At 29.8% G+C, this 25,268-nt stretch overlaps 3 protein-coding genes across 5 annotated transcripts; 1 reads left to right on the top strand and 2 right to left on the bottom strand.

Annotated features, from left to right (window-relative positions):
• The first annotated feature begins 10,067 nt into the window (after positions 1–10,067).
• On the top strand, positions 10,068–13,134 carry LOC116778579 (lipase member H-like). Of its 3 annotated transcripts, none has more exons than XM_061526937.1 (6): positions 10,068–10,214; positions 11,632–11,801; positions 11,894–12,143; positions 12,265–12,412; positions 12,488–12,676; positions 12,764–13,134. In XM_061526937.1, the coding sequence occupies exons 1-6, from the start codon at positions 10,170–10,172 to the stop codon at positions 12,955–12,957; spliced, it is 996 nt and encodes a 331-aa protein (XP_061382921.1). In that variant the 5' UTR covers positions 10,068–10,169; the 3' UTR covers positions 12,958–13,134. The 3 variants fall into 3 exon arrangements, with proteins under 3 accessions (XP_061382921.1, XP_061382923.1, XP_061382922.1); XM_061526939.1 differs by having other exon boundaries at positions 10,123–10,218; XM_061526938.1 differs by lacking the exon at positions 10,068–10,214 and adding an exon at positions 10,420–10,515.
• A 4,587-nt stretch (positions 13,135–17,721) lies between these two features.
• Positions 17,722–20,858, bottom strand: LOC116765710 (E3 ubiquitin-protein ligase LRSAM1-like). Its single transcript, XM_032655295.2, has one exon. The coding sequence runs from the start codon at positions 20,613–20,615 to the stop codon at positions 18,510–18,512; it is 2,106 nt and encodes a 701-aa protein (XP_032511186.2). The 5' UTR covers positions 20,616–20,858; the 3' UTR covers positions 17,722–18,509.
• Positions 20,859–21,400: 542 nt separating this feature from the next.
• Positions 21,401–25,254, bottom strand: LOC116765720 (uncharacterized). The gene is made up of 6 exons (XM_061526936.1): positions 24,676–25,254; positions 24,260–24,481; positions 23,725–23,834; positions 23,247–23,454; positions 22,780–22,913; positions 21,401–22,684 (listed from the first exon to the last, which is right to left on the bottom strand). The coding sequence occupies exons 1-6, from the start codon at positions 24,803–24,805 to the stop codon at positions 21,764–21,766; spliced, it is 1,725 nt and encodes a 574-aa protein (XP_061382920.1). The 5' UTR covers positions 24,806–25,254; the 3' UTR covers positions 21,401–21,763.
• Between the last annotated feature and the right edge of the window lie 14 nt (positions 25,255–25,268).

Genomic DNA, 25,268 nt, shown 5'->3' on the forward strand with positions numbered 1-25,268 from the left:
ATTCGGGATAAAGAAAATACGATATTGTATATGCGAAAAATTCCTACGCAAATGTTCAAAGCAATCAATCAAGATCATGTTATTGGAAGTTAGAATGTAATTTATGAATGGAATATTATTCCTCGTATCTGACTGTAGGTATAAGATAAACATGACTTAAAAAGCTTTTAGGGATTCAAATAACAGCAACGGCTTCAATCCCTTTACAATAATTTCCTGTTTTTAAATTTCAGGGTTATTGTTTAATACTTAAAAACGTTTGATAATTAATCTTATGCAATTGTTTGGATTTTTTTGTGTTTTGTTTTTCTTCCCACCAGTTATTACTTTATAATTACATTAAATTTTGGAACCTACATGTTAATACAAAGTTGGGCCAAACTGTAATGTCACAATAGCAGTCGACGCTAACGACCACTTCACACCGTGAGAAATAAAATTGTAGGTAATACGAGTAATAATAGTTGATGGTATTACCGTATTCTAATCGATTTGAGGTTATAATAGGTTTTTGCTAAAGTTACCAAAAATGTTCTTAAAACTCCGGTTTCTCGAATTTTTAGAAACTGCACTTAAGTTCGTACAGATATCAAGATTTTAAATTTTCCAAATTTATTTTTTTACTCTTCTATTCAATATATTATAATTTAAAATGGCAAGACAATAACATGAGATATCGACTTACCTTAAACTAGCCTGTTGAAAAACCAAAACCCGTACCTACTCAAATGAAGGTATGACACATGTTTATACATAAAGGATAATATGAAAATTGAATAACGAATAACGATTTCACTTGAGCGCATTTCTTGTTATGTTTTAAAAGGTTAAGCGACTAACTGAACTGAAAAACATAATTATCGTACCGGAGAAAATCATTTTTGGAAGACAACATTTGAATATTATATTTAAATTACAAATCATATGTTTAAATAGATAAATAAACCTTCCATTTAATGTAGAGTATTATAAAATATATAGTAAGAATGAATATTTTATTGTTGAAAATAGAAACTACGGCCATGGTTTTACGTACAGAATAAGATAAGTCCTTTTACCTTTACCTTAATTTTGATTGTAATGTGACTTTAATTAACTTTGAACTATATTCAGTGAACCATGAATAATTAAATTTTATGTCTAGAAACGTTAAATTTTGAACAATACTTATAAAAAGTTATAATTATATGTTTATTTAATAAAGATTGAGATAAACAATTATTTAAATGGCAACTCAAGAGTTCGTATTTTTTTCTTGTTACGACTTTAAATCTTGTTAATCCTATACTAAAATATAGAAAAGTCAAAAGAATTTTAAGTAATATTTAATTTTTAAACACAATAAACCTTTTTTAAGACGCTTAGATCTTTTCACTATGAATTAATCATATTTACAAAATTTATATTCTTTCGTTGGCCTTACCACAATATTATGTTGTGCTATCTTGAAGCCCACAGATTTGTGTGACATCACCCATGTCAAGACGTCATTGTTAGGTGGCATGTTACAAATGTCAAGCTCCAAATTAATGTATGCGTTGTCACTACATAAATGTTATTATTATAACACAAAAATGAGTTACAATATAATATTTCTTGCGATTTTTTAAGATACTTAAGATTTGAGCTTAATTTTAATTTCTTAACTTTATTTAATAAAATTTGTTATGAATCTTTCAAAAGATTTTTAAGATGTTTTTTTTGCAAACGTATATACATATTTTTCATTTGATTTGATATTTAGTAATGTTTAATAAAATATCCCTTTATGCAGTCTTTTTCAAAAGGTCCCTTTTTTTTATCACACTTGAAGGCCTTTATTCTTTGACAAAAGAAATTCAGTATATTATTTATTAAATGAGAATCAGAAGGGTCAGCGTCATGAGAATTGTGTTAGATTCAGAAATAATCAAGAGTTGTCACTCTCACTGCCAGGAAACAATTTTCTTGAGAGTCTTCTTGCGTTATTAAGAGCTAATGTCTGTAGTACAAATCCTTAGGCCAAGTTACAAGCCGTAAAGGTGAACTGAGACATGTAACAGTAGATGTTGAACAACATCACGCTATAATTAGTAATTTTCTCTCGTATCTTATATGTGACTAAGATATTTGGATAATTAAACTTCTCAAATAATCTTTTTCAAAGTGATTAAGTTAAATACTCAACCTAAAAAAAATATTAGGCTGTCATTAAGTATCACGTATTTCTCTTTGTTTGCTAAATTTGAAGATGTAACTTAATTTCAATATTGACAATAGATGAAACTTGTCTTCATATAATATAATAGCATAGTATATATGTGCAATAAACATAAACCTGGACTCTATAACACTTGTATAACATATACTTTCATCCTACTCAAAATAAATTGATAATATGATGATAAATGATGATGACTAGACTGTTTATATTAAAATTATACGTTTTCGTCTTCGTTTTGAACCAAATAAATCGTTAAATAAATTTCAAGTTTCTGTTTCTTTATAACTTACATAAAACTTCTATTGATTGGCTTCCCAGAAGCCTGTAAACTGTCTCATCAACATGAAATTGCAAGTTTTATAAAAAATATTTTATAGGTATCGCGTGCTCATTCAATCATTAATTAATGGAAAACATTATTTCTCATTTCTCTTTATTGACTAAAAGCCAAAAAAAAGTTTCATGTTACGAAAGAAAAAGTAATTAATTATCGATAAAAATAGTAAAATCGACATAATGCCTACCCTATTATTCAATAATTATTTTACGTAATGGAAATTTACATCACTTGTTTCAAGTTCTCGAGGGATTCTGTTTTTGTTAAATATGTTTTGGAACCACCGACGCAATTAATCACAAAAATAAATAAAAGGAAATCGTTATTAATATGTAATATAACCCTTAATATTTTTACTTATTATCTAATAATCTGTCCCCGATTTTATTAAAACAGTAAGAAAAGTTCGAAGATCAATTCGATGGAACATAATTTACATATAACGAGAGTTCAGGCCAAAACTTCTTAATTAGCAAGTTCTACAGAGATAAGCCGACAACATGACGCCGCAAATCTGAAACAGAGAACTTTAAAAATATTATATTATTACATTAATTCCTTTTTACTAAAAATGATGTAAGTATTTAAAGTAAATAGAATTAAATTATGATTGATGAACAATTTTTTATTTTCAAGGATATAACACATTAACATTTCGTTTTAAAAATTTTGTCATTGTTATATTTTAATCACCCAAAAATCATTATGGATGTGGATATAAACATATAATTACCATTGCTCTAGAACCTCAATTCGAAATTCCTTATCAATCAATGCCCAAAAATTTTATGTCCCTGTTGTCAACACGCTCATAGCTTCAGTTCCTTTTTGATTGACTCGAAGTTCAAATTAAAATGATTTTGTGAAATCCCGAAGATTGTAAATTTATAAATAGGATAACCATAATGAAAAGTTTATATGTAATTCATAAAACAAAAACCTAAAAGATTACATCACAGATAACTTTAATTATAGGAGTAGAACGAGGCTTTATAGAGCGTTATTTGTTTATGATATAAGTAATAACTACAACACAAGACCAAACGCGTTCATTAAATGAGCTGTAAATGAGGAATGACTGTCGTAGTGCGAATAGAGAATACCGAGCTTTATGTATATTACGGCGTGTTTCAAATTAAAACACGGTTTTAACAAAACATAATAAAAAACGAACGAAATAAAATAATATATATATGTAGGTATATATTTATATGTATATTGTATATATTTATATGTATATTGTATATATTTATATTATATACAATTGTAATACGTATGTATTAAGAAAAATGTTACATCTTTATATTCGGTAAATTAAAAACTTAAAAATTAAAATGTAAGGGTTTGTAAGAAATAACGTAGGTTTCATTTTCAAACTTATCAAATCTATCGCAACCCAGAAGATATTCTTAAAGTTCAAAAAAATATGCAATGATTAAAATAGTCCGACTATCCTTGAACATTCTAAAAAAAAAAAAAAAAAATATGAAATTGTATAACAAGAAATAAATATTCTAATCCGAAACAAACACACGTCAAAGGTATAAATTTATGTAACTAATATTTTTAATGACTTATTATTTCAAAGCGTTTTAATTTATAAATTATTTACTTTTATATTTTACTGATATTTTTCTGTAAATTCTATGCACAACAAGCATAAGGTAGTAAACGACAATGTCCTCCTTTTAAATTTAGCTAAGCGTTATAAAATCTTTGATTTTTTTAATAGAGTTCTGTATTTCAATGAGTAAAAAACCCTATTAGTATAGGCTTTGTTAACCCTTCGTTCGTTCATCTCTCTGAGTCATGACTATGGGTTAAATCCCGGTTTTTAGTAAAGTGTGGAAATACCAAGATGAACTTATTTGTAACTTTGAGTACCTAATGAAAGTTTCACTTTCATAAACGTTTCCGAAGTTCCCCGAACAAAAATTACCTATTTATTATTTGTATTGGTCAACAAGAAAAGCCTAGCATCATCACACAATAATTACTGTCTTGCAATTACAAAGCTGTTTATAGTTAGTAAACTCATCACGACGTAAGTCTTACTATGGGAACAACAGTTGTTGAACGAAAAAGTTTTGCTTACACTCAATAAAGTTTGTCTTGTTGTTAGGAGAATGCTTCGAACTCTCATTGCTTACCTGACGGTTTACCAAGAGGAATAGTGCCATCTGAGTATTTAGCACAGTGTTGTATATGACATGCACTGAACGACTGGCCATCTATTCTAGTTTATTAAACGTTTTTTATTATTTGTAATTTTATTAAACGTTTCTTGTAAATTCTATATTATCTTTACTTTTGGTGTTTCTAATCGATACAACTTAATGTCACGGAGGATGTCATTTGGGTATGTGGATTATTTTAATTATAATAATAATTAATATTGTAAGTTATAAACATATCATTTTACCAACTAACAATAATTACTTAACAATTATTGTAATACGAAAAGAAAAGAAATATTCAAATGAAAACTGATAACCAAGTTTCCCGGTGTTATTTTCTCGATAGAACCAACATTTCGAGGCGATTGTAGATTCAATTTATTTTAATTATGTACCTGACGTATTTCAAGTGTTTTCTTTGACCTCCATAAATGAAGAAAGGACCTTTTGACTTTGACTTTTTGACTTGAAAGCTGCGTTTAAATTATCATGGATTTATGATAATGTTATGCAAATAGCAGATCCTCGATATCAACGTTTAATTTCACTGTGGTTAGTATATTTTACATAGAACATTAAAAATTCTCACCTGCTCTACTTTGAGATTTAAAAATATTATACTCCTATGCCTATAAACAAAAAAATATTTATATACAACAATCTCTATTTCAATGACGACTTGTTCTATTTTCTAGGTTTATGAGGCCTTTACTTATGAAATAAACATTTGACAGAATAAGCGGTGGAAATTTACATGTTTGATACTCCTAATGTCGCTTCCATGTGTGGTGGGAGAGGTTTCTTATCTGTTGCAGGCTTATGCGTCTATAATGTAGCGACTTGTTTATGACAGTCACAAATTGGGTCATTAGGATTATTGTTTTGACGTATACAATTTGCATTGTATAAATTTGGAGAACCAATTTAATGTGTTATGAGAGTAAGATATTCGGACCTTTTAAACATTTTTTATATACTTTTCTGTTTTAATTATAGTAATTATCCAAATAGTTCTCTCAAAAGTTTTGGTATATATATATATATGTGTGTGTGTTTGTGTATATAATGAATAAGTAAAGTAATAGCTATTTAACGACTCCTTGCTGGGATCAGGCCTTGATTTAAGTTTTTGAAGTTTAATCTTCTAAGCTAACAAAATAGGTCTCTATGTCAGGGAATTACTACAAACTTTTTAATCTTGACTGTTAATATTTAATCTGTACCTAGTGACTCTCTTTAGATAGCTGTTCATGTTCATTTATGTCTACCGACCTCGAGTTCAAAGCAAACAAAATATACATATATTAAAATAATTTAAACGTAGACATAAAGAAATGAACCACAATTTGAAATAAAACCCCATTATACATTCCCTTGTCATCATAACCAGCAACGTTGATATAAAATTAAATTGCAGTTGAAAAACGACTTTGTAATTTTCTCTTCCGCAAATTACAATTATCAACTCTTCTTTTACTGCTATCGTTTGTAAAACTTTGGACGGATCTAAAACTTCTTTATTAGCGGGGACTCAAAAGAGCGACAGTTGAATAAAATCCTTCATTGTTAGATACTTTACAAATAATCTTTTGGGAATCTCGAGATTAAAACTTTCAAATTAAGTAGTCAAATGTAATCAATAAATCGTTGGCTGTGTTTACGTATAATGAATCTTAGTGAACCGTTTTATTTTTGACCGTTTTTTTAAATACATCATATTTATTGAAAACATAACAAATAGAATTAGAAATAAGTTATATAAGTAGATATATGTTTGTTAAATCCTTTAACAACTTTATGAATTTAATAAATAACTTGACAGGTAATAAAGCGAGGTACCTGGAGAAGACTATATTTTAAGCGCTTACTTTACTGCTAGGATCATATTACATTTATTCGACATCGATCATATCATATCAATACAATATCGTAACATGCAACCTCTCAAATAAAGAGAATCTGATATCAGTACCCAGAACCTTTTTTAATAGATATACGAAGTTATATGTATATTGTTAGAAGCTTGAATTTTGTAAACATTTTTCTTAACTGAAAAATTATTAATCGGGAGATTTTAATGTAAATATTATTCAGTACTTTAAACGTATAATTCCAATGTTTGATATATCTTCGTACTTTGTATAAACGTCTTTTTCTTGAACTTGCTTACAATTGTATGTTTTATATAAAACACCAGTTTTTGTTTAGATGCGTGTTCAGAGAGAAATATATAAATTTTGTAAAAGCAATAGATGGTAACCAATGCAATGGTAACCAACCGGCAACGATTATAGTCTGCGTCATGACTTTATACAAGATACAACTTGTTGTGCCGTGTTCCTACACAAACTATTTCGAGTTCCAGGTTTAAATGTAGCCTTTATGTTATTCTGACGTCTAAACTACAATATTATTCCTAAAGTTATTATTTTTCTTAAAATTTTCGTAGTCATTTCTTGTTAATAGTTAAATTAAAACAAAATGAAATAGTGCTTCTTTTTTTTAATATCACTGTATAGGATGAAACGTAATGTATACTATATATTTCTCGATACTCAAACTCATAAATTTTATTGGCATACGTCATCAACACACTTATATATCTGTCAAAATTTATGACAGTTCTGACGTCGCAGCTGACACACATCTGGATATTGAACTTTTATCAAAATGGCCACAGAATTGGTGACATGAGGAAAATTGAAACTCAAAATCAGAATATACTGAACCCGAATCTATGTCATGTTATTGAATACATTTTTTTGAAATTAAAGTTATATAGAAAGTACATATTGTAATTATATTTAATAAAAAATACTTTAATTAGTCGGATTTCAAGCAGACCATGCAAAGTCGGGCTATATATTGTTTTATATTGTCCTACTTTGCATCGAAATAAAAGAGTATAAATAAAATAGTGATAATGATGGACATAAAAATAAAATTAATAAAAGATAGAAGTTGAATCGTTTTACGATTACACAGTTCGTCTCTTACACGAAAGTAATTAATAAAAAGAAAGTAATAAATAAATTGCAGCGCGTACAGACTTACTGAATGTATGATTATTTAATATTAATACAAGCGTAAATAATTATTCCATATAAAGTTCCTCCTATTTGTATTCCAAGAACGGAACGGAAAACATCCCGTGATTCTAAAGCAATAAAGAATAGGATGAAGAAATAATGGACAATGAAATATCTATATTTTTACATTATAAAGGATGTATTTTAACGTCACGTTTTCTTATCTGTGTATTATAAGTAAGTTATTATGATTCAAATTGAAATATTGGTAACAAAAAAAGTTTATTAGAATATATAAATATTAGTTTAATTAGTTGTTATGCATATTATACACTAGTTACAAACATATTTTACCATCAGCTATTTTCTAAATTCTTCTATATTGTTAGTATTTATTAATAATAAAAAAATAAAGTAGTCTACTACTACGAGTAGTAATTACAATACTTTTATGTGGACTCAATAAATATTCGACAAACAAGCTTCCTGCACAAGCAACAACCTTTAAAGGCTTTATTTTCCGAAATGAAGCAAAATTTTGAACGGAAAATTGATGGTTTTTCAACTTAAAAGAGCAATCTTTCATTCACAGCATCATTGGTGGAGAGAATTTCGGATACGAGAGTGGCTTATATTTGGGAACGGCAGATTGAAATTACTCTTTAATCTCAAAGGAATCATGTGAGGAATAAATCAAAAATAATAACCAGAAATACTTTTAACGCGTAAAATGATAACGGACACTGAAGTCCATGTGTGAACTACAGTGGAAAATCAATATCTTTTAATTGTGCAGTCCGAGGATTTCATCGCGACGTGTAGGGAACTAATTGTGTCCGGGCCACGGCAATTACTGCGAGCTGATTGCCTATTAAGAGTAGTCCGTGTTGTAAATGAATGCCACTTACATGTAGTTTCATATTATATTTTGTAACATATAATAAACTCTCATAAATGTACATGTTATGTTTTTCCTTAAATTCTCTTTTAGGTATTATTTAATAAACCTAAGAGTTATTTAAGAACTTACTACCAAGAACAATCATCTTATTGAAAATTATTAAGAATAATATGCCTTTTTTATTTTCTTATTAGATTAATTAAACTCATTTCCGACAAATAATAATAATACCGTTTAGTTTTTTGAAAATGGAGAGGAAAAAAATTACTCATTTTGTTTGGTGATTAACACTTGCTCTTTTATAGTTCCAAAAACTTTTTTTGCAAATCCATTCAGTTATATCGTCATCAATTTAAACATCCAAATCACTGAGACAAGGTATTTATATCAAGAATCTCTTGATCCTAACAGTTTAAACGACTCTAGTACTCTGACATCTGACCTTAGATACCGGACACAACTAATCATCTTAAATTGGACTCTTAGACGTCCATAATAAAAAGAGTATTTTAGCTGTTCATACAACCAGAGTCGTGTCTACGAATCCGAATGAATTATCACAACTACAATTTTAAATATAAAATCTAACGCGAGCTTTAACATCTGCAATTCAAAAAGAACCGATAAAAATAAAAATGTATTTTCGGAAAAATTTCGAAAAATACAAGTTAAATAAATGTTACAAAGAGATAGCGAAACGAAAGCAAATATTTCGAGAGAGCATGATCTGGAATTTTGAATTTTATATGAAAAAACTTTAAAGTACCTACTATTCAGTTCCCCGTATGTTTTAAACTTGTGCCTTGTTTTAATATTCAGTATATCTTGTTTTCTTCACAGAGATAAATTTTATTTTTCTTTCAAAGTTTAGTTTTCTTTTATTCTTACTACAAATAATGAAGGTGAAAAGTATTATGATATTTAGGTACTTATATAACTTAAGATAGTTACAAATATCATCTATATCATGATCTTAAAATGTAATGATATATTGTTTCTTAATGAAAATTTAAAACATAAATATTTCACTGTCATTTATAATATTAATTTGAATTTAGTGACTTCTTAGTCTAAAATATTTATTTATTTATATATTTATGGGAGAAGATATAGCTCATATTACAATAAATTATTTCGGTAAGGTAAAAACCATTTGCCAGCACGGTATATACAAAAGTAACAAACACTAGTTATAATTATTCGTATCTTCAACTATGAAAAAAAATATATATTAGGATTTATTTTTTAGTTTTTGTTTTTTTTTATAATTACTATGTATTAGTTACGTCATATTTCTAATTACAGCTTCTTATATTATTGTAAATATAATTTACTAACTAATTAGTTTACATTATGCTATAACCATTGAATATTAGATTTGACTTGGAAACAAAAATATTATTCGCATTACATAAAATTTTCCACTTCAGTTAAATATAAGCGGACATATGTGTTACATTTGTATTAGAAGTGACACAAAATATATGTGATAATAATCATAGCTGGAAGTGAAACATCCAATATGTTGACGATTAAAAGGATATTATTCTTCGTCGTAACATTTTTTGCAAGTACACTTATATTGTAATATTCTATTGGGAAGTTTATTTAAATTTTTATCACTTATTACAGTAATTTAAATGAATATAGGAGATTTACAACGACTGTTATCTATCTGTTGATAATTGGTAGAATATCTATGGTTATTCTACCAATTATCCTGTTATATCCGTGAAAAATATTATATAAACTAAACAACAGCATCACATCGGTTTTAATTTATTCGAGAGAGTTGATAGGTCGTGATACTTTATTTTAGCGATTGTTTCCAGAAAGTTCTTTTTGCTAAAAAAAACCTAATTGTAATTGTATGTATAAAATCCGATATGATATTTATTTTTCCTTTCAGTTCAAGATAAAATCAATGTTAAACTTAAATTACAAAGCATAGACTGAAAAATTCCAAGGATTTTTCATTCTATATTTTTAAAATACAATTTTAATTTTATTTTTTAAGTGATATAATTTGCTAACAAATCCATCAAAATTGGTCATTGTAATCCATGCCCACCTACCATACGCATACATGGAAAGACATGTATAAACATGTGTTTGCATGTATGCGTATGTTTTTAAAATCTACCAATAATACGTTAAACTCTATTAACTCTATATGTTTGTTTTGCGGTACATCATGTTCTAGCTTCTTTCTTAAGAAAGTAATTAGTTACTATGTATGAGTTCTAGTCAATTTAAACTTCCCGTAATATCAAAAACAGGCCAAGTCAATACCTATTAGATTATCGGGTTGTGTTAATTCATACATTCATTAGCTTACAAGAACTGTTGTACAAAATAGCGTACGTAATTTTATGATACATAAAACATACTAACCTTGTGTACTAAAAAAAGAATTAAATGATAAAGTTTAAATGAAACTAATATATATCGAATATACTACGCAGATTTTATTATTTTAAAACAACATAATCCCGACGTTTCGGTTACTTTTCACCTACCGTGATCACGCAGCCACAGTTGAGCGACAACCTGCAATATCATCATATGTGAAGGGAGTTACTGACAGAATAGGCAACATCTTGAAGAAGGTTTCGATCAAGACTATTTACAAACCACATAAGAAAGTGAGCCAATTCTTGAGACCAATCAAGAGTACCATTTCTTTGTATCAAGCGGGTGTTTATAAACTCGATTGTGATTGCGAATTCTGCCGGTGTCCAGAGCGGTACGCCAGAAAATTAAGAAATCGATGGCGGTAGATGATAAATAACAAGGACCGACTGACAGACATTCACATCTTGTTTGCCCGTGATCACGGTTGCTGAAAAGTAACCGAAACGTCGGGATTATGTTGTTTTAAAATAATAAAATTCGCGTAGAATATCCGGAATATATTAGTTTCATTTAAATGAATAAAACTCGCGAAAGTCTTAGATCTCATTAAATGATAACGTTTTTTTCAGAGATTAACAAAATTTACTGCAGGTGATGATGCTAGTAAATTTGTTAAATATTACGACGAAAATCACCACATGCATTTGATCAACTTGGATGTACCGGAAGATTATGGGACTGAGCTTATTGAAACGCGTCTGTCGACAGAAGTCGAGGTGCAGTTTTGGCTCTACACCAAGTAAGAATTTGTCTTCAAAATTAATTAATTGATTCTTTAATATCTCCTAGAATTCCGGAGTTACATGGTTACTTATCAATAAAAATTTTCAGATGCAACAAAAACCATTTCGAGGAACTACACGTGAACCTAACGGAAGTCAAAAATTACAATCCTAGTAAACCGTTGGTAATGGTAACCCACGGGTGGCTCGGCTCTGGGTACAGTAATGGTACTCAGTTGATTAAAGACGCTTACTTAGCAACTAGGGATGTGAATGTTATTATAGTAGATTGGAAAGAGCCTGCCTCGTATACAAATTACATAACCTCCGCTTATTTGACGGATAGCGTCGCTGAAGAGGTATCATGCTTAGAAAGATATTTATATTTTGACTCTTTTTTATATTATCATTGCCAGATATTGATTGTGAAGGATATATGCTATGTATAATTAATAATATATAACACTTTACAAAACGCAGATCAGCGATTTTGTTTTGGCTTTATCTAAGAGATTTGAGCTGCACGGCACAGACATTCATTTGATTGGACACAGTTTGGGAGCACATGTTGTTGGGTTGACCGGAATGAAACTTAAAGATAAGAAATTTATTATAGATCGAGTCACCGGTAATAATAGGAACATAGTGAAATTGAAAATGATTAAACCTTCAGTCGTTCAGTGTAAATGTAGTTTTTTTTCAGGTTTGGATCCAGCTCGGCCTTTCTTCGAGTTTCCTCCATTTCTTTCAGGAATAACCAAAGACGCGGGTAGTTTTGTAAACATTATTCACACTAACTCGGGTGTCTTGGGATACGAATCGAGTATCGGTCACGCAGATTTTTATCCCAACGGAGGAGATTCCCAACCACATTGCTGCTCCGAGAGCGAAAGTGAGTTGACTAAAACATTTTTTTTTTCTTATTTTCTTAGAAAACGAATTATTTTTATAATAACACCTCCTGTTAATCTAAATGCAGTAGCAGATAGTTGTGAACATCGCTGCGCATTCGTATATTTTAAAGAAGCTGTTTATGGAAGAAAATATATATGTACGAAATGTGAGTCTTACCCCGACTATGTCGCTGGCTTTTGCTATTCAAATGATGAACAATTACTGGGTTTAACTACGGACACCGCCCGTGGTACCTATTATGTAACTATAATATATTAATCAAAAATTTATATGATGATTTCATATTTAGATTCAATATTAATAGAATTCTAAATCACAATTAAATACTTAGGTGCTTTACTAAACTTTAGAAAAATCAAAAAAATGTTTTCGTTAAAAATAAATGCAATACAGTTTAAAACGGAATTCATTCTGAGAATCAATAGCCTTATAAAATATGAACACTGAATGTGCTCAATATTCTCTGTAAAAGGTCAGTCAATAAATATCAATGAGCAGTTATATTATATTTCATTTAAGTACACAATCCTTGTAATAAATACTTGAAAGAACCATTACTACTACTTATTGTTCTTGTAAGTGTTTGTAAGATTGCATAAATTTTTCCCAATACCACATAGGCAACGAAGTTATTAATTTTCTTGTATCCTTTTAAGGTAAACACTTAAGTCTTTCTTGTTTATTGCCCACATTTATTATGAAACTTCGTCACAACGAAGAGCAATCACAGTGGCTATGAAATTTGACGTTTAATTTACGAAACGAATACTTCAAGAGAAAGTTACGATGAGCTCTTGAGGGAAACTTTTCTAAAGAAACTTGCTAACAGTTTGCGAAATATTACATAAAATGTAGTCAAAAAGTCAGATTTTTTTGGAATTTATTTAATTATAAGGCCCAATTCGGAAATAGAAATGGTAGAAATAAAAATTATATAAATACATCATAGAAAGGAATATTTATTGAGAAAAATATTGATTCATAATTTAATAAGGTTACGTATTAAATCATATTATATATAAGAAGATGTTAAATCTAAGAGGAACATTAGCGAACTTCCTGACTAAGACCCATCGTTAAAACTCCTAACTGCCGCTCCATATTCAAGAACAACTGCCCTTCTAAATCTTCATCATTTAAGTATGATCAACGCCTTTGCTTTGTGCATATTTTAACAGGACCGGGGCGGGTAAAGTTAAAGCGATTTTAATATAATAAATTGCCCCTAATGCTCAACGTACGGACAGTATATAATGTATTGTTTATACAATAAAGTCCCTTGCCAATTTTCCATATTCCATCAAAAATACTATAAATCGTAAAATTAATAAGCAAAAAGTTACAAAATTATTACTATTATAATAGCAATCTTTTATTCGAGAAACGAAACCATTTCTATAATTGTTTGAAGCAAAACTTTTCAACCACAATTTATTAAGGTGACAATCTTGATGACTGTGAACGGGATTTTGCGGCCAATTTTCTTGAGGGGCCATTGGGACGGTCCCTAATTGATATCAATTACTGCAGCTCCTTTATAACAGCGCAAACGACGTTGCCGATAACTTACAGAAACGAAATGCCCGTAAATATAAAAAATTCTCAGTATAAAATATGGCTAACATTTATTAGAACTTTAAATTATTTTTGCACAAAAATAAGGTTAAAATCAGACTTTTACACTTCAAATAACTACTTTATATTACAGTGTTGTATAAAATATTTTAGCAAATACAGCATTTTTAAATTAATCTTTGAGATTAAGAGTCGAGGAAGCTCAAACTAACAGTAAATCGTTTAATGCTGATAATCTTTTGATCTCTAGCTAATTGAAAGGATTACTCGTCTACCATTGAGACGTAGCCCGTCATTTATCTCACTCAACAGGAAATTCGAAATAAATATTAACAGGAGTAATAAAATATTTATTTAAAACAGTCTAATCATATCAACTCATTTATTTCATATATGCGATAGATATCGATAAATTATACATTATTATTACATCCTTTTAAAGCAATTTTGTCTACTTGAAGTGCATTATGTCCTTCAGCCTCCTCCTAAGTCCTCAAGTGCTCATTACTGGTGAAGGTTAATTGCTAAAAATCGATTAATATGTTCAGACGCGAAAACGTTATAGGCACAGAGACAATATTATTGTTGTATTTATAATATTGCTATGGATAAAAACTTGTGAACTTACCGACCACAATATTTGATTGGCACTCAATATTTTACTTAAATAATATAATTGGTAATAACAATAACCTTTTGTACTCAGTGTGCACTTAAGTACCTATCATATTTTCGGAAAGGCTTTTTAAATATGGGGATTTTAAAAAATAATTTGTAATTCCCGATGCCAAAAGAAGTAATCATGTGTGCCTGTGTGTGCGTGTAGGTGTGCCCGTGCGTAGCTTTCCAATGTACTGATTTCAATGCAATATTTTTCATTTTAAGTCCATTTTTCTTGTTGTGGTTTTTCGCTATTTTTGGTTAATATCTGGATTGGGTTTTCTAAATCTTTAATTTTATTGTGTTTATGTATTTATACGTATATTGATAGCTCTTAATTTACCTCCTGAAAGGTAGGTACCCCGGCACACATAACACGCCTGATCCTTTAGAACTATTTACGACATTATTTCGATTAATAAACCTTTTTGTATGAATGGTTATTATTTTAACATCTTCCCACAACAAACTATTACTGAGCAAATAAATTAACACCACTCATTGTTGTAATACGAATGAATCATTATATTAAGAGCACAGTTTTTCAATTCAAAGGGCACATTTTCATAAAAGATATCAATCGTCAAATTTCAATGATGTTATGAACCTCTCTGATCTTGTATTTAGACAGATTTTGAACAACTCAAGATCAAAGAACGCAATTATCTGATGAGGTCGGACTTTATGCCATCGTCATTGAAGTCTGAAACAAGGCTTATAATGAACAGGCGTTGCTTATCTTATTCTGAGCACGTAATTTGATGTTTTGGTCACTTTGATAACATTTCAACGAACATGGAGCATAACATTGCTTTGGAAATACAAATTGATAACTCATTTTTTTATATAGTATAGATAGTTTTAACTTGCTCGTGTTATGAATTTAGATTCCTAGATAATATATTAAACATACTTATACCTATTGAACATATAATGATAAATAGCTTATGATTTAAATGTGATTAAATAATGACAGGGCATATGATATATCTTAATATGAAACAGCCAAGGATCACGATTTTCCTCCATCAAGCAAAACACCTCCCGTGGGGGGGACCGTGGGCCCCACCTACTATTCATGAGGATTTTCTCAGCTTAGTTACAAAATAATACCCATACACTGATTAAATTAATTAAGTTTTTGATATGGGTATTTCTTGTTTACAACGAAATCAATTTCTGTATTTTTGCCGGGAATGCCTCGTTTGCAGTTATAGCAGGAAAAAACATAGGTACAATACTAGCTTTGTAAAATAAAAGGTTTTCGTAGAATTCAAAATTCACCTAAAAGGTTATCCAATAAATTTAATTAAAGCTAAAGAAAATATTTATAAGTAATTTTGTTTCACGAATAACAATGAAAGGGTAATAAAACATCGAATATATACAGACTTTAACAATACGGAAAGAAAATAAATATTGTTTTCAACTCTTAATAAGCCTGTTAGTTGTTACAAAGTCAAATTAAAATTTTCAGATTCTAATTAATAGCTACTTCTTTTGTTATCAACGCTAAAGAATTCACTCATGATTTAATGTTGTAGAAATAATTGGAAAGCAATCGTAGGTACAAGAACGACTTATTTTATCAATATATTTTTCCGTTCCACTAAACATCCTAACTCATGATACGTATCATAGAAATACCTTTTCGTACACATTCAAGAGTGAAAATGAAGTCCTTGGGCGTAATCATATAGATATGTTATTGATACGTTCCTTCGATTCAATTTCCTTTCCGCATTCGTTCCCATTTGATGTGAGACGCAGTGATTCGCAACGTCGAAAAATGATACAATAAAATACCTATAAAACCTTTTCATATTAAATTACATCTGAGAAAATAAAGATAGGTTTGCTCGATATAGATCGATAAAGCAATTTTTAGGATGTTTTTTTTTTTTAAATTCAATGTTACTTTGGGTAAAGCCAATTGTTAATAGTTATCTACTACAAAATTAATGATTGAATAGAATTTAATATTTTTTCCAAAATAACTTAAACATCATGTGTTTTATCTTACGTCTAAACAATGTATAAAGTAATGTGATGTAGTTTTAAAATAATAAAATCCGCGTAGTATATCCGTAATATATTAGTTTCATTTAAATGAATAAAACTCACGAAAGTCTTAGATCTCATTAAATCCACCTTCCGTCATTAAATAGATCAGACTTTTATCGGTGATAATTAGTACGTAACCTTCAACAGACCAACTCTTTATCAAGAAATATGCAAATACTGAAATATATTATTCATTACGTATTTCAGAACGCCGCTAAATAAAAATATCAGTTAACATTCTCGCAAATTAAAAATTTATCATGAGCTCCGTTGTGTAATTATTTCACCTTATTAATTTTCTTTTCATAAATTGCTTCATTAAGTTAAATTTGCAAGGACTCCGGCTACAAAAGAAATTTTATTATGTTCCTTACAAAACGAAAGTCTGTTTGAAGTTAGTGGTTCTTTCTCGTTGTGTTATTCGTTAGGTACAATGAGAAATTATTATAAATATTACACTGACATCCATTTTTCTGGCATTTATACTTTGCAAAGGACATTTATTTTTATTAAACTACTTACTCGAAATATCTCGTGTTTAAAGTTGAATACGAGTAAACCATATAAAAAAAGTAAGTTTTTAAATATTTAGAACGAAGAAACCCAAAGAGACATCTTCTGGCGATAAGATGTTTAAAGTAATCTTTAGTTTAGTACTTTATTTACCCAAAAACAACTCAATACTTAGGAATTTATTTACAGTATAGGTAAAAAAACACATAATATCGTGCTAATGTCGTGTATTTTATAATACGTGGAAAATAGTAACACTTGAACTACAAATTGAACAAGGATAATATAATTGAATATCAGTTTAACATTAAACGCAATTGATAGAGCACCATGTATATATTTTAAACATGTGACCACACACGAAAAATTATTTAATCACAGTGTAGGTACAAAGAAATGACACTTAATGGTCCCTCGCAGGCCTTACATTAAATATTAAAATAAATAATAATAACCTTACAACGAATACACTAAATATTTAAAACAATTACAAAACTGCACATTTTAGAAACAAAACACATATTTTCAACAACACAATAATTGTATTCATTCATTTAAACTTAAAAGAAATCGATTTCTTTATATTTCAATGTAAGATATTACATTTACAAAAACAAACTAAATTTATGGTTGTCTTTCATTTGTAAGTGCAATTAATATTCTTGTAAAATCACATCTTTAATATTTCAAAAAAGACATTGCAAGATCACCAAATATATTGATATGATCTTACAATTCACAGCCTTGTTGCTAATAGACAAATACTAAGAAAAATATGCTTAAAACAACACTCACGTGTAATTAAACAACATTCAAACAAATGTGTTGCTTAAAGCTCTTCAGTTTTATTTAAAATTTTGACTAGTTAATAAAAAAAAAACCAGAAGTTCAAACCAGAATTCCAATAATAAATATAATATTATTAACTGGGCAACTTGCAGTGTTATATAAATATATAGAAAACAGCTAATAAAAAGGATATGTGCAGAAAAATAATTTTAGGAAAGGATGACTTTAATTTTTCTCTCTATGTTTATTCTGCACATGGGACAGGTTTCTAACTCATTCTGTGAACAGGGCTGACAGCAACACATGTGACCGCATGGTACAAAAACTACCTCAGACTTTGAGTCCATACAAACAACACATTCACCCTCAACTACTGAGCTTTCAGTTTCATTAGTCTTAAGGACTTCCAAGGTTTTACTCTCCAAAACACCAGACAAACTTGCACCTTCTGTAGACGTAATTTGTTCTGGCTCATTCATAATGTCTGAACAAGATTCTACATACAACTTTAAAGCTCTCAAGATGCTTTCTCTATCTGATGTGAAGGAAACTCCATTTTCCTTTAAATTTTCGTTATTTATATCAAGTAAAGATATACCTGAAATTAACAGTTTAACCAAGAATGGCAAACAATGTATAACACCTTCTTGTAGCAAATGATTTGCAAAAAGAGGGTCCAACTTTCCCACATTCAACAATGACTTGGGTGCAGCATCTAACACTTTTTGATAACTTTTAAGCCAAAAGTCATGTGCATAGTTTCCTTCACTTTCTGCTTCCTTGAGGGTGTTTATTAATTGTTTCCTCCTCAAATTTTTCTGATCTAAAAGATCATCTAAGAGACCTACCAACTTCATCCGTTGCTGTAGGAACTCATTATAATTAAATGCCATATTTATTTTTTTCTTTTCTTGTTCTATAATGCTGAGTCTGGACAGATGCATAGAAATCAATGATATTTCCTGACTAAGGCTCCAACTTTTAGCATCGACCCTGTCCAACAAACTAGACACCATTGCTTGTTGGACATCTTGATCTTCCAATAACTGTTGCACCAAATCCGTGCGCATTTCATCTCTAGCATTCAAAAGTTCTTCCAATTTGAGTTCCCCTTCAGATTCCTGAATTAATAAATTCTGTTTAACATTATTTAAATTATCCTTATAGTGTCTTTTATAGTAATTAATAGAACAGTCTTTTTCTAACAACTCCTTCATCTTTGCTATGATGTCAGATCTTTTCACATTGTCATAATTTTGTCTGGCGATTTCAAGCAAACGATCATGTTCCAACTGCTCGTATACTAGTTGTTGTTGAATTACTTCTGGATTTTGTCTTTCTGATTGTAGGAAATTTCTTACTATACATTCTATCTCTTTTTCTTCTTTTTGTATAGTTTTCATCAAGTTTCGTCTTTCCGACTCCCTATTTTCTTGAATTTTAGATATTTCATCATCTAAATCTTTTTGCTCTTGTAATAATGTTGACAAAAATTTTTCCCTTTGCCTTTGATTTGCTAGATGAAGTTTGTTTTCTTGATCAATCATTGCTGTCTCTTGTTGTTCCCATGTAAGGCTTAATTGTTTACCAAAGGGATTATGAATTGCATTTGGTAACTGTGATTGCAGCTCAGTTGTTACTTGAGGAGGTCTATATTTAATATTCATTTCTGAACATAAATATTTCATTATATCTTCTGTAGTTTTGGTAGCTACCTCAACAGGAGGAAATATAAAATTTTCTCCATCTAATTCTATTGTCTGTAAATTGGTAGCAAAACATAATTCTTGACAGAGCCTATTTAAATCAATATTTCCAGTTATTTTGAAAACAGACAAGCATTTTAAATTACCAAGTGATGGATTGAGACTCTTTAACTTATTGTGGGATACATCTAAAATTTTTAAAAATTCCAGATACTTAAATCCTTCCGGTAGAGATTCCAGGTAATTATTTTGAAGATAAAGCTCAGTAAGACTTACCAAAAATCGTATGTTATTTGGCAGTCTATAAAATTTATTACAACTTAAATTGAAAACTTTAACAAGTTGAAGATCTGATAGTTGTCCTCCCTCTTCAAGTGATTGTAGTTGGTTATTGTGCAGGTATAAATTATCTTTTCTAAATACCTTACATATAGAAAATATACCGGCAGGCAAACGTTTAAGCTGACAGTCAGATAAATCAAACTCCGGATCAGGAGATTCTCGTGCGATGTACAGTTTCCTTTCTAACTTAGCGCGAACATCCTGGCCTTGAGATTGTCTCCCAAAAAGAGACATCGTACGTTGTACCCCTGATACAGCACAACCCATTAAATTTCTAGCAAATACTACTTCTACTGAGGATTACAAGTTCTAAGTCGTCACCGTCTTTGGATAATCATTGCGAATATATCTTTTGTTATCTCGTTATCATAATAAGACTTTAGATACTTGGGACGTCACATATAGTTTGAAAACAACATTTAACAATCGATACATAGAGATTTCACAACAAAGCACTATTATGATTCATTTAAATTACCTATAAACTAGAGCAATAAAAGTCGCTGTCAAATGTCATATTGAACTTTGAAGTCCAATAAAAATGACATATCACATAAAATGAAAAAAATGTGGCCTGTCAATAGGAACATAAACCATAATAATAATTAAACTGAAGCGTATATAAAAATTTAGGTTTTACATTTTTGCATGCATAATTCCAGGTGATAATTCTGAATAATTAAGATAGTTTTAAGAATGACATGGAATGAATAAAAAAAGGCACCAAATTTTTGAAATGAGATATGGTTATATTCTTCTTTTTCTCTACATTATGTTTAATCTTGATTTCTAATTGAGCGATAACCAAGTTTTATGTTATCTAAAAGCAAATTAAGTATCTGTGGTACAAAAAGCATTAAAGGAAGATATATTTTGCACTATTTGTTTTATACTATAATTGTTTTTATTGTATTTAAAAATTACCCGTTAGCTAAATGTGTACCTGGCAAAACATATGCTTTATAAAAAATAATAACAATTAAAACTAAAACAAAACAAAAAATAGAGCACCAATACAATAAAACAATTTTTTTTACAATTTAATGCCTTACCTATAAACAAAACAACAATATCTATAATATATTACAATAAAACAAAAATACACGTCTTTCATATAAACTGAAACGTAAACAAGACTTAATACAAAACGATATCAGAGCTGATACTCTTATATTATACTGATTAACACTGGTAAGTATCTCATTATACTAATTATGTTTTGTAATCTTCACTTTAGTTCCCATTAAGAAAAAACAAAACACTTAAACCATTATTTACACTATGGTTCACTTTAATTCCTGCAACGCTTTAAATGTTATTTACATTTATTGCAAAAAGAAAGTGAAGACTCTATATTCTGTAAACCATTCGTGACACATGGTTTATAGTACCTATGGTACTAGCTCGCTACGCTTTTATTGAAACAACTCATAATTATACCCTATTTTTGGTAAATCATATTTATCATGTTTAATTTGTCCGTCTTCTTGTATATAAAAATTAGGTTTATAATTTTCATTCAAATGCCATTCGCTGTCAGCAAACTCATTTGATGGATTATAAGGAAGAATTCGAGGTGAATCTTGTTTCGATTTTCCGTATAAAAAATCTGAATCCTTTTCAGAGAATCTATTGGGTTGAAAATTTAAGGTATCATAGTGAGGGTAAGCTAAATGTTTGGCATTTTTTGCTTTAATCTGTTGCTTTTCTATAATAGGTACGCTATGTGGTGACAAACTGTCACTTTGACCATAATAATATATTCGTGCTGAATCTTCAACTTCATCTTTATCCTCTTGAAGAACAGCTGGTAATTGTGAAAATCGTAAAACATCTCTGTTATCTGATTCACCTATTGAGCCTTCGTTTGAGAAGTAGGAATTTCTTTTGTCGTCATTATTCGCATCGATTATTTTTAATTCTTTATAGTCGTCTTGGTCTTCTTTCTTTTTCGGTAATAGTGACATATATTCATTTATATTATGTCCAGGAAACTGATAGTCATATAAAATTGTGTCTTCTTTAGGGCCAGTTTCTAGATTGAATGTTGGGTGTATGGTCTGCGTTGTTTCACTAAAATAACCACGTACGGGATTTTTGGGACTGTTCTGTTCATCGGCTTTAGGTAGTTTTATAATAACAGTTTTCCCCTTTTGATATCCTAGCCCTTGACCCACGAATGGTTTATTTTTAGCACCTTTCCTTTTCTTCTCCATATCGAACGATGAAATACTATCTTGAGATATAACGCCTGCATCTACATCGCAATACATTTTATTCAATTTAACAATATCCTTTTCCGAAAGACCGATTCTCTGTCCAATATCAGCGCCATTCTAAAACAAGTGCAGTAATGTTATTAACTGATACATTTAAAACTAATATGCATACATGTTGATTAATTGAATGGCAATGCCATGATCGGAATTACCTTAGGTACAAGCGTGTCTTGACCATTTGAAGAGAAAGCTTTACGGCTATAATGCAGAACGCTGTCATAGTCGTAGCCAACTCCAAAATCCGAAACCGAAAGTGAATCATACTTGCGGAAATTGTGCCGAGCCTCTAAAAAGAAAATATATATATGTTATGAATTCCACGTATGACACTATAGAAATAAGTTAGTCACTATAAAATCTTTGCAAAGTTATTCTTTGCAAAATATTGGTTGGCTTGTTGGTAAAGAGGAAACCATTTTGTATTCAGGACGTGCAGGGGATTAGAATGAAATTCTAACACAATACACTACTGAGGACTTAAATATTTGTGTTGACCTTAAAACTTGCAATATATGTAAATATATAGGTGTCATTTTATATATGGGTGTAATATAAAATTGTACCCATATTTTTATGCTCTTAATCATTTTAAGTGTACCAGTATTGGTGCAAAACTCACGTCTTATTATGTTATCCCATAATACGTCAATGAACTCGTCGCGGTCAGGACTACTCTGCATGTGGAAGAAGCCAAGAGTATGGAGTAGTTCATGGACTACAGTCCCAAGGCGGAAGCAACCTCGGTCGGCTGGATGGCGACGAGATAAGTTGAGAATTTGATAACCCCCTTGGTAACCCACTTGTGAGAAGCAACCACGCTTACTTCCCTGTACAAAAAATAGTGGAAAATCATAATTTTTTTTAAAGAATGTCACGAAAAAGATGCATTTCAATGTTTCATTAATACGGAGACGCACCGACTGTTTTATATAATTTTATTAACTAATCTTAATTAAATATTGATTGCTTGCCCACTTTTACTTTAATGAGAATCGTAACAATGTGGAAGTATAAATATTAATAGCACATTATGACATAAGGTCATAAAATCTCCGTTGGATAGATAACAATCAGTAATTACAGTGTCGATGTATTACCTGTATGACTACCGCATCAGCGTCTCCTTTCACGTAAGGTCTGAATTTAACACACGACGCTCTCGCCAAATCTTCGATACCATTTTGTATTGAACGTACTTGATCGTCGGCTGAAAACAATTAATATTTCCATATAATATTATCTCTAAGGAATATTAATTTGATTATACATATCACAAATAATTACATTACAATACATTTGAAAATGAATTTTATATTATTTATAATTTGCAATAATATATTATCGTACTCGGTAGACGTTGTCACAATTAGTAAAAAATACTTATTATTATAATAAAAATAAAAAGGGTAGTTAAAACTGGAGAGAAATATAACGATTATTTTAATACTTCAGCTATTAATTAAATGAAGAGCAAAAACTTGAACTTTTTCACCTTTTTAATTTAAATTCAAAAGAAAACAAAATCCGAAAAAAATCGCAAATTTTTATCACTTTTCAGAAATCAGAAGACTACTTTCATCAAAAATAAAGAAATTTAATATTTGCAGAATGTTATTCAAATTAGTTCCTTACAAAAGTGGTCAGGCTGTATAAAATAAATCACTTCGTTATTCGGCCAACGCTTAGTGCTGTCAGTTAGACCGTTCCGGGCAAGTCCTTCCACGACGTTGTTAACAATCATCCTTCTCTGACGTTCGTTTAGAATGAGGTCCCCTTCAAACTTTCCGCTCTTCTCCCAAGCGTGATGATCGTCGTCCAGAGATACATCTTCCTCATAATCTCCTTCTGGTAGACCTTCCAGAGATGTAGCAAATTAGTTTATTACAAATTTGAAGACAATAGAAAGTATAAACATATTTATGCATACAATACATTTTGATATACCTATGTAGTTAATTTTATTTTAGTTATTAAACCAAGAGCATACTGTTGCTTGTATTTTTTAAAATAAATCTTAAAAATGTTTAAGAAAAAAATAATTATCTTACTTTTTAAATTTTGATCCAGGCTTGATGTTTGTCTTAGAAAATTACTAAAATCTTCAATTTCGCTCTGCGACATAGCGAGACACCCCAGCGAACACAAGTGGCATATTACAGCATAACACAACCACTTCATATTTAAAATATTAATAAGAGAAAACAAAACATTAATTCATTAGTATTGACTGTTCGTAGAGTTAAAACAACATTCGACAAAAAGTGTGTCGTATTAACGGTATGACCACATTGCTATGTTTGGATACAGCCAGCGTGAATTCTTTAGGTACTTTGAGTTTTTGCACTATGTAGCAAAGTTTTTATGAAACAAAACCCACCGAGGCGGGCCGGGAATTAATATAGTCTTAGATACGACTATTTCACAAGGTGTTGACGCGGTACTGCAGAAGACTTACGACAGCGCTACAGCGGTAACGGCTCGAGCCAGTCGCCCCGTCTAACAAAGAATTGCTAAATTTACTACTCGATCTATTCTATCACCGAACAAAACCTTGGTTTCATTAATTGACCCACAATATCTGAGGCACGCAAACTTTGTAAAGTAATCTAATTAGCTGAAACTGTACCTGTTGCTTTCATAA

Source organism: Danaus plexippus, assembly GCF_018135715.1.
Source record: "Danaus plexippus chromosome 3 unlocalized genomic scaffold, MEX_DaPlex mxdp_30, whole genome shotgun sequence".
Taxonomy (NCBI): Eukaryota; Metazoa; Arthropoda; class Insecta; order Lepidoptera; family Nymphalidae; genus Danaus; species Danaus plexippus.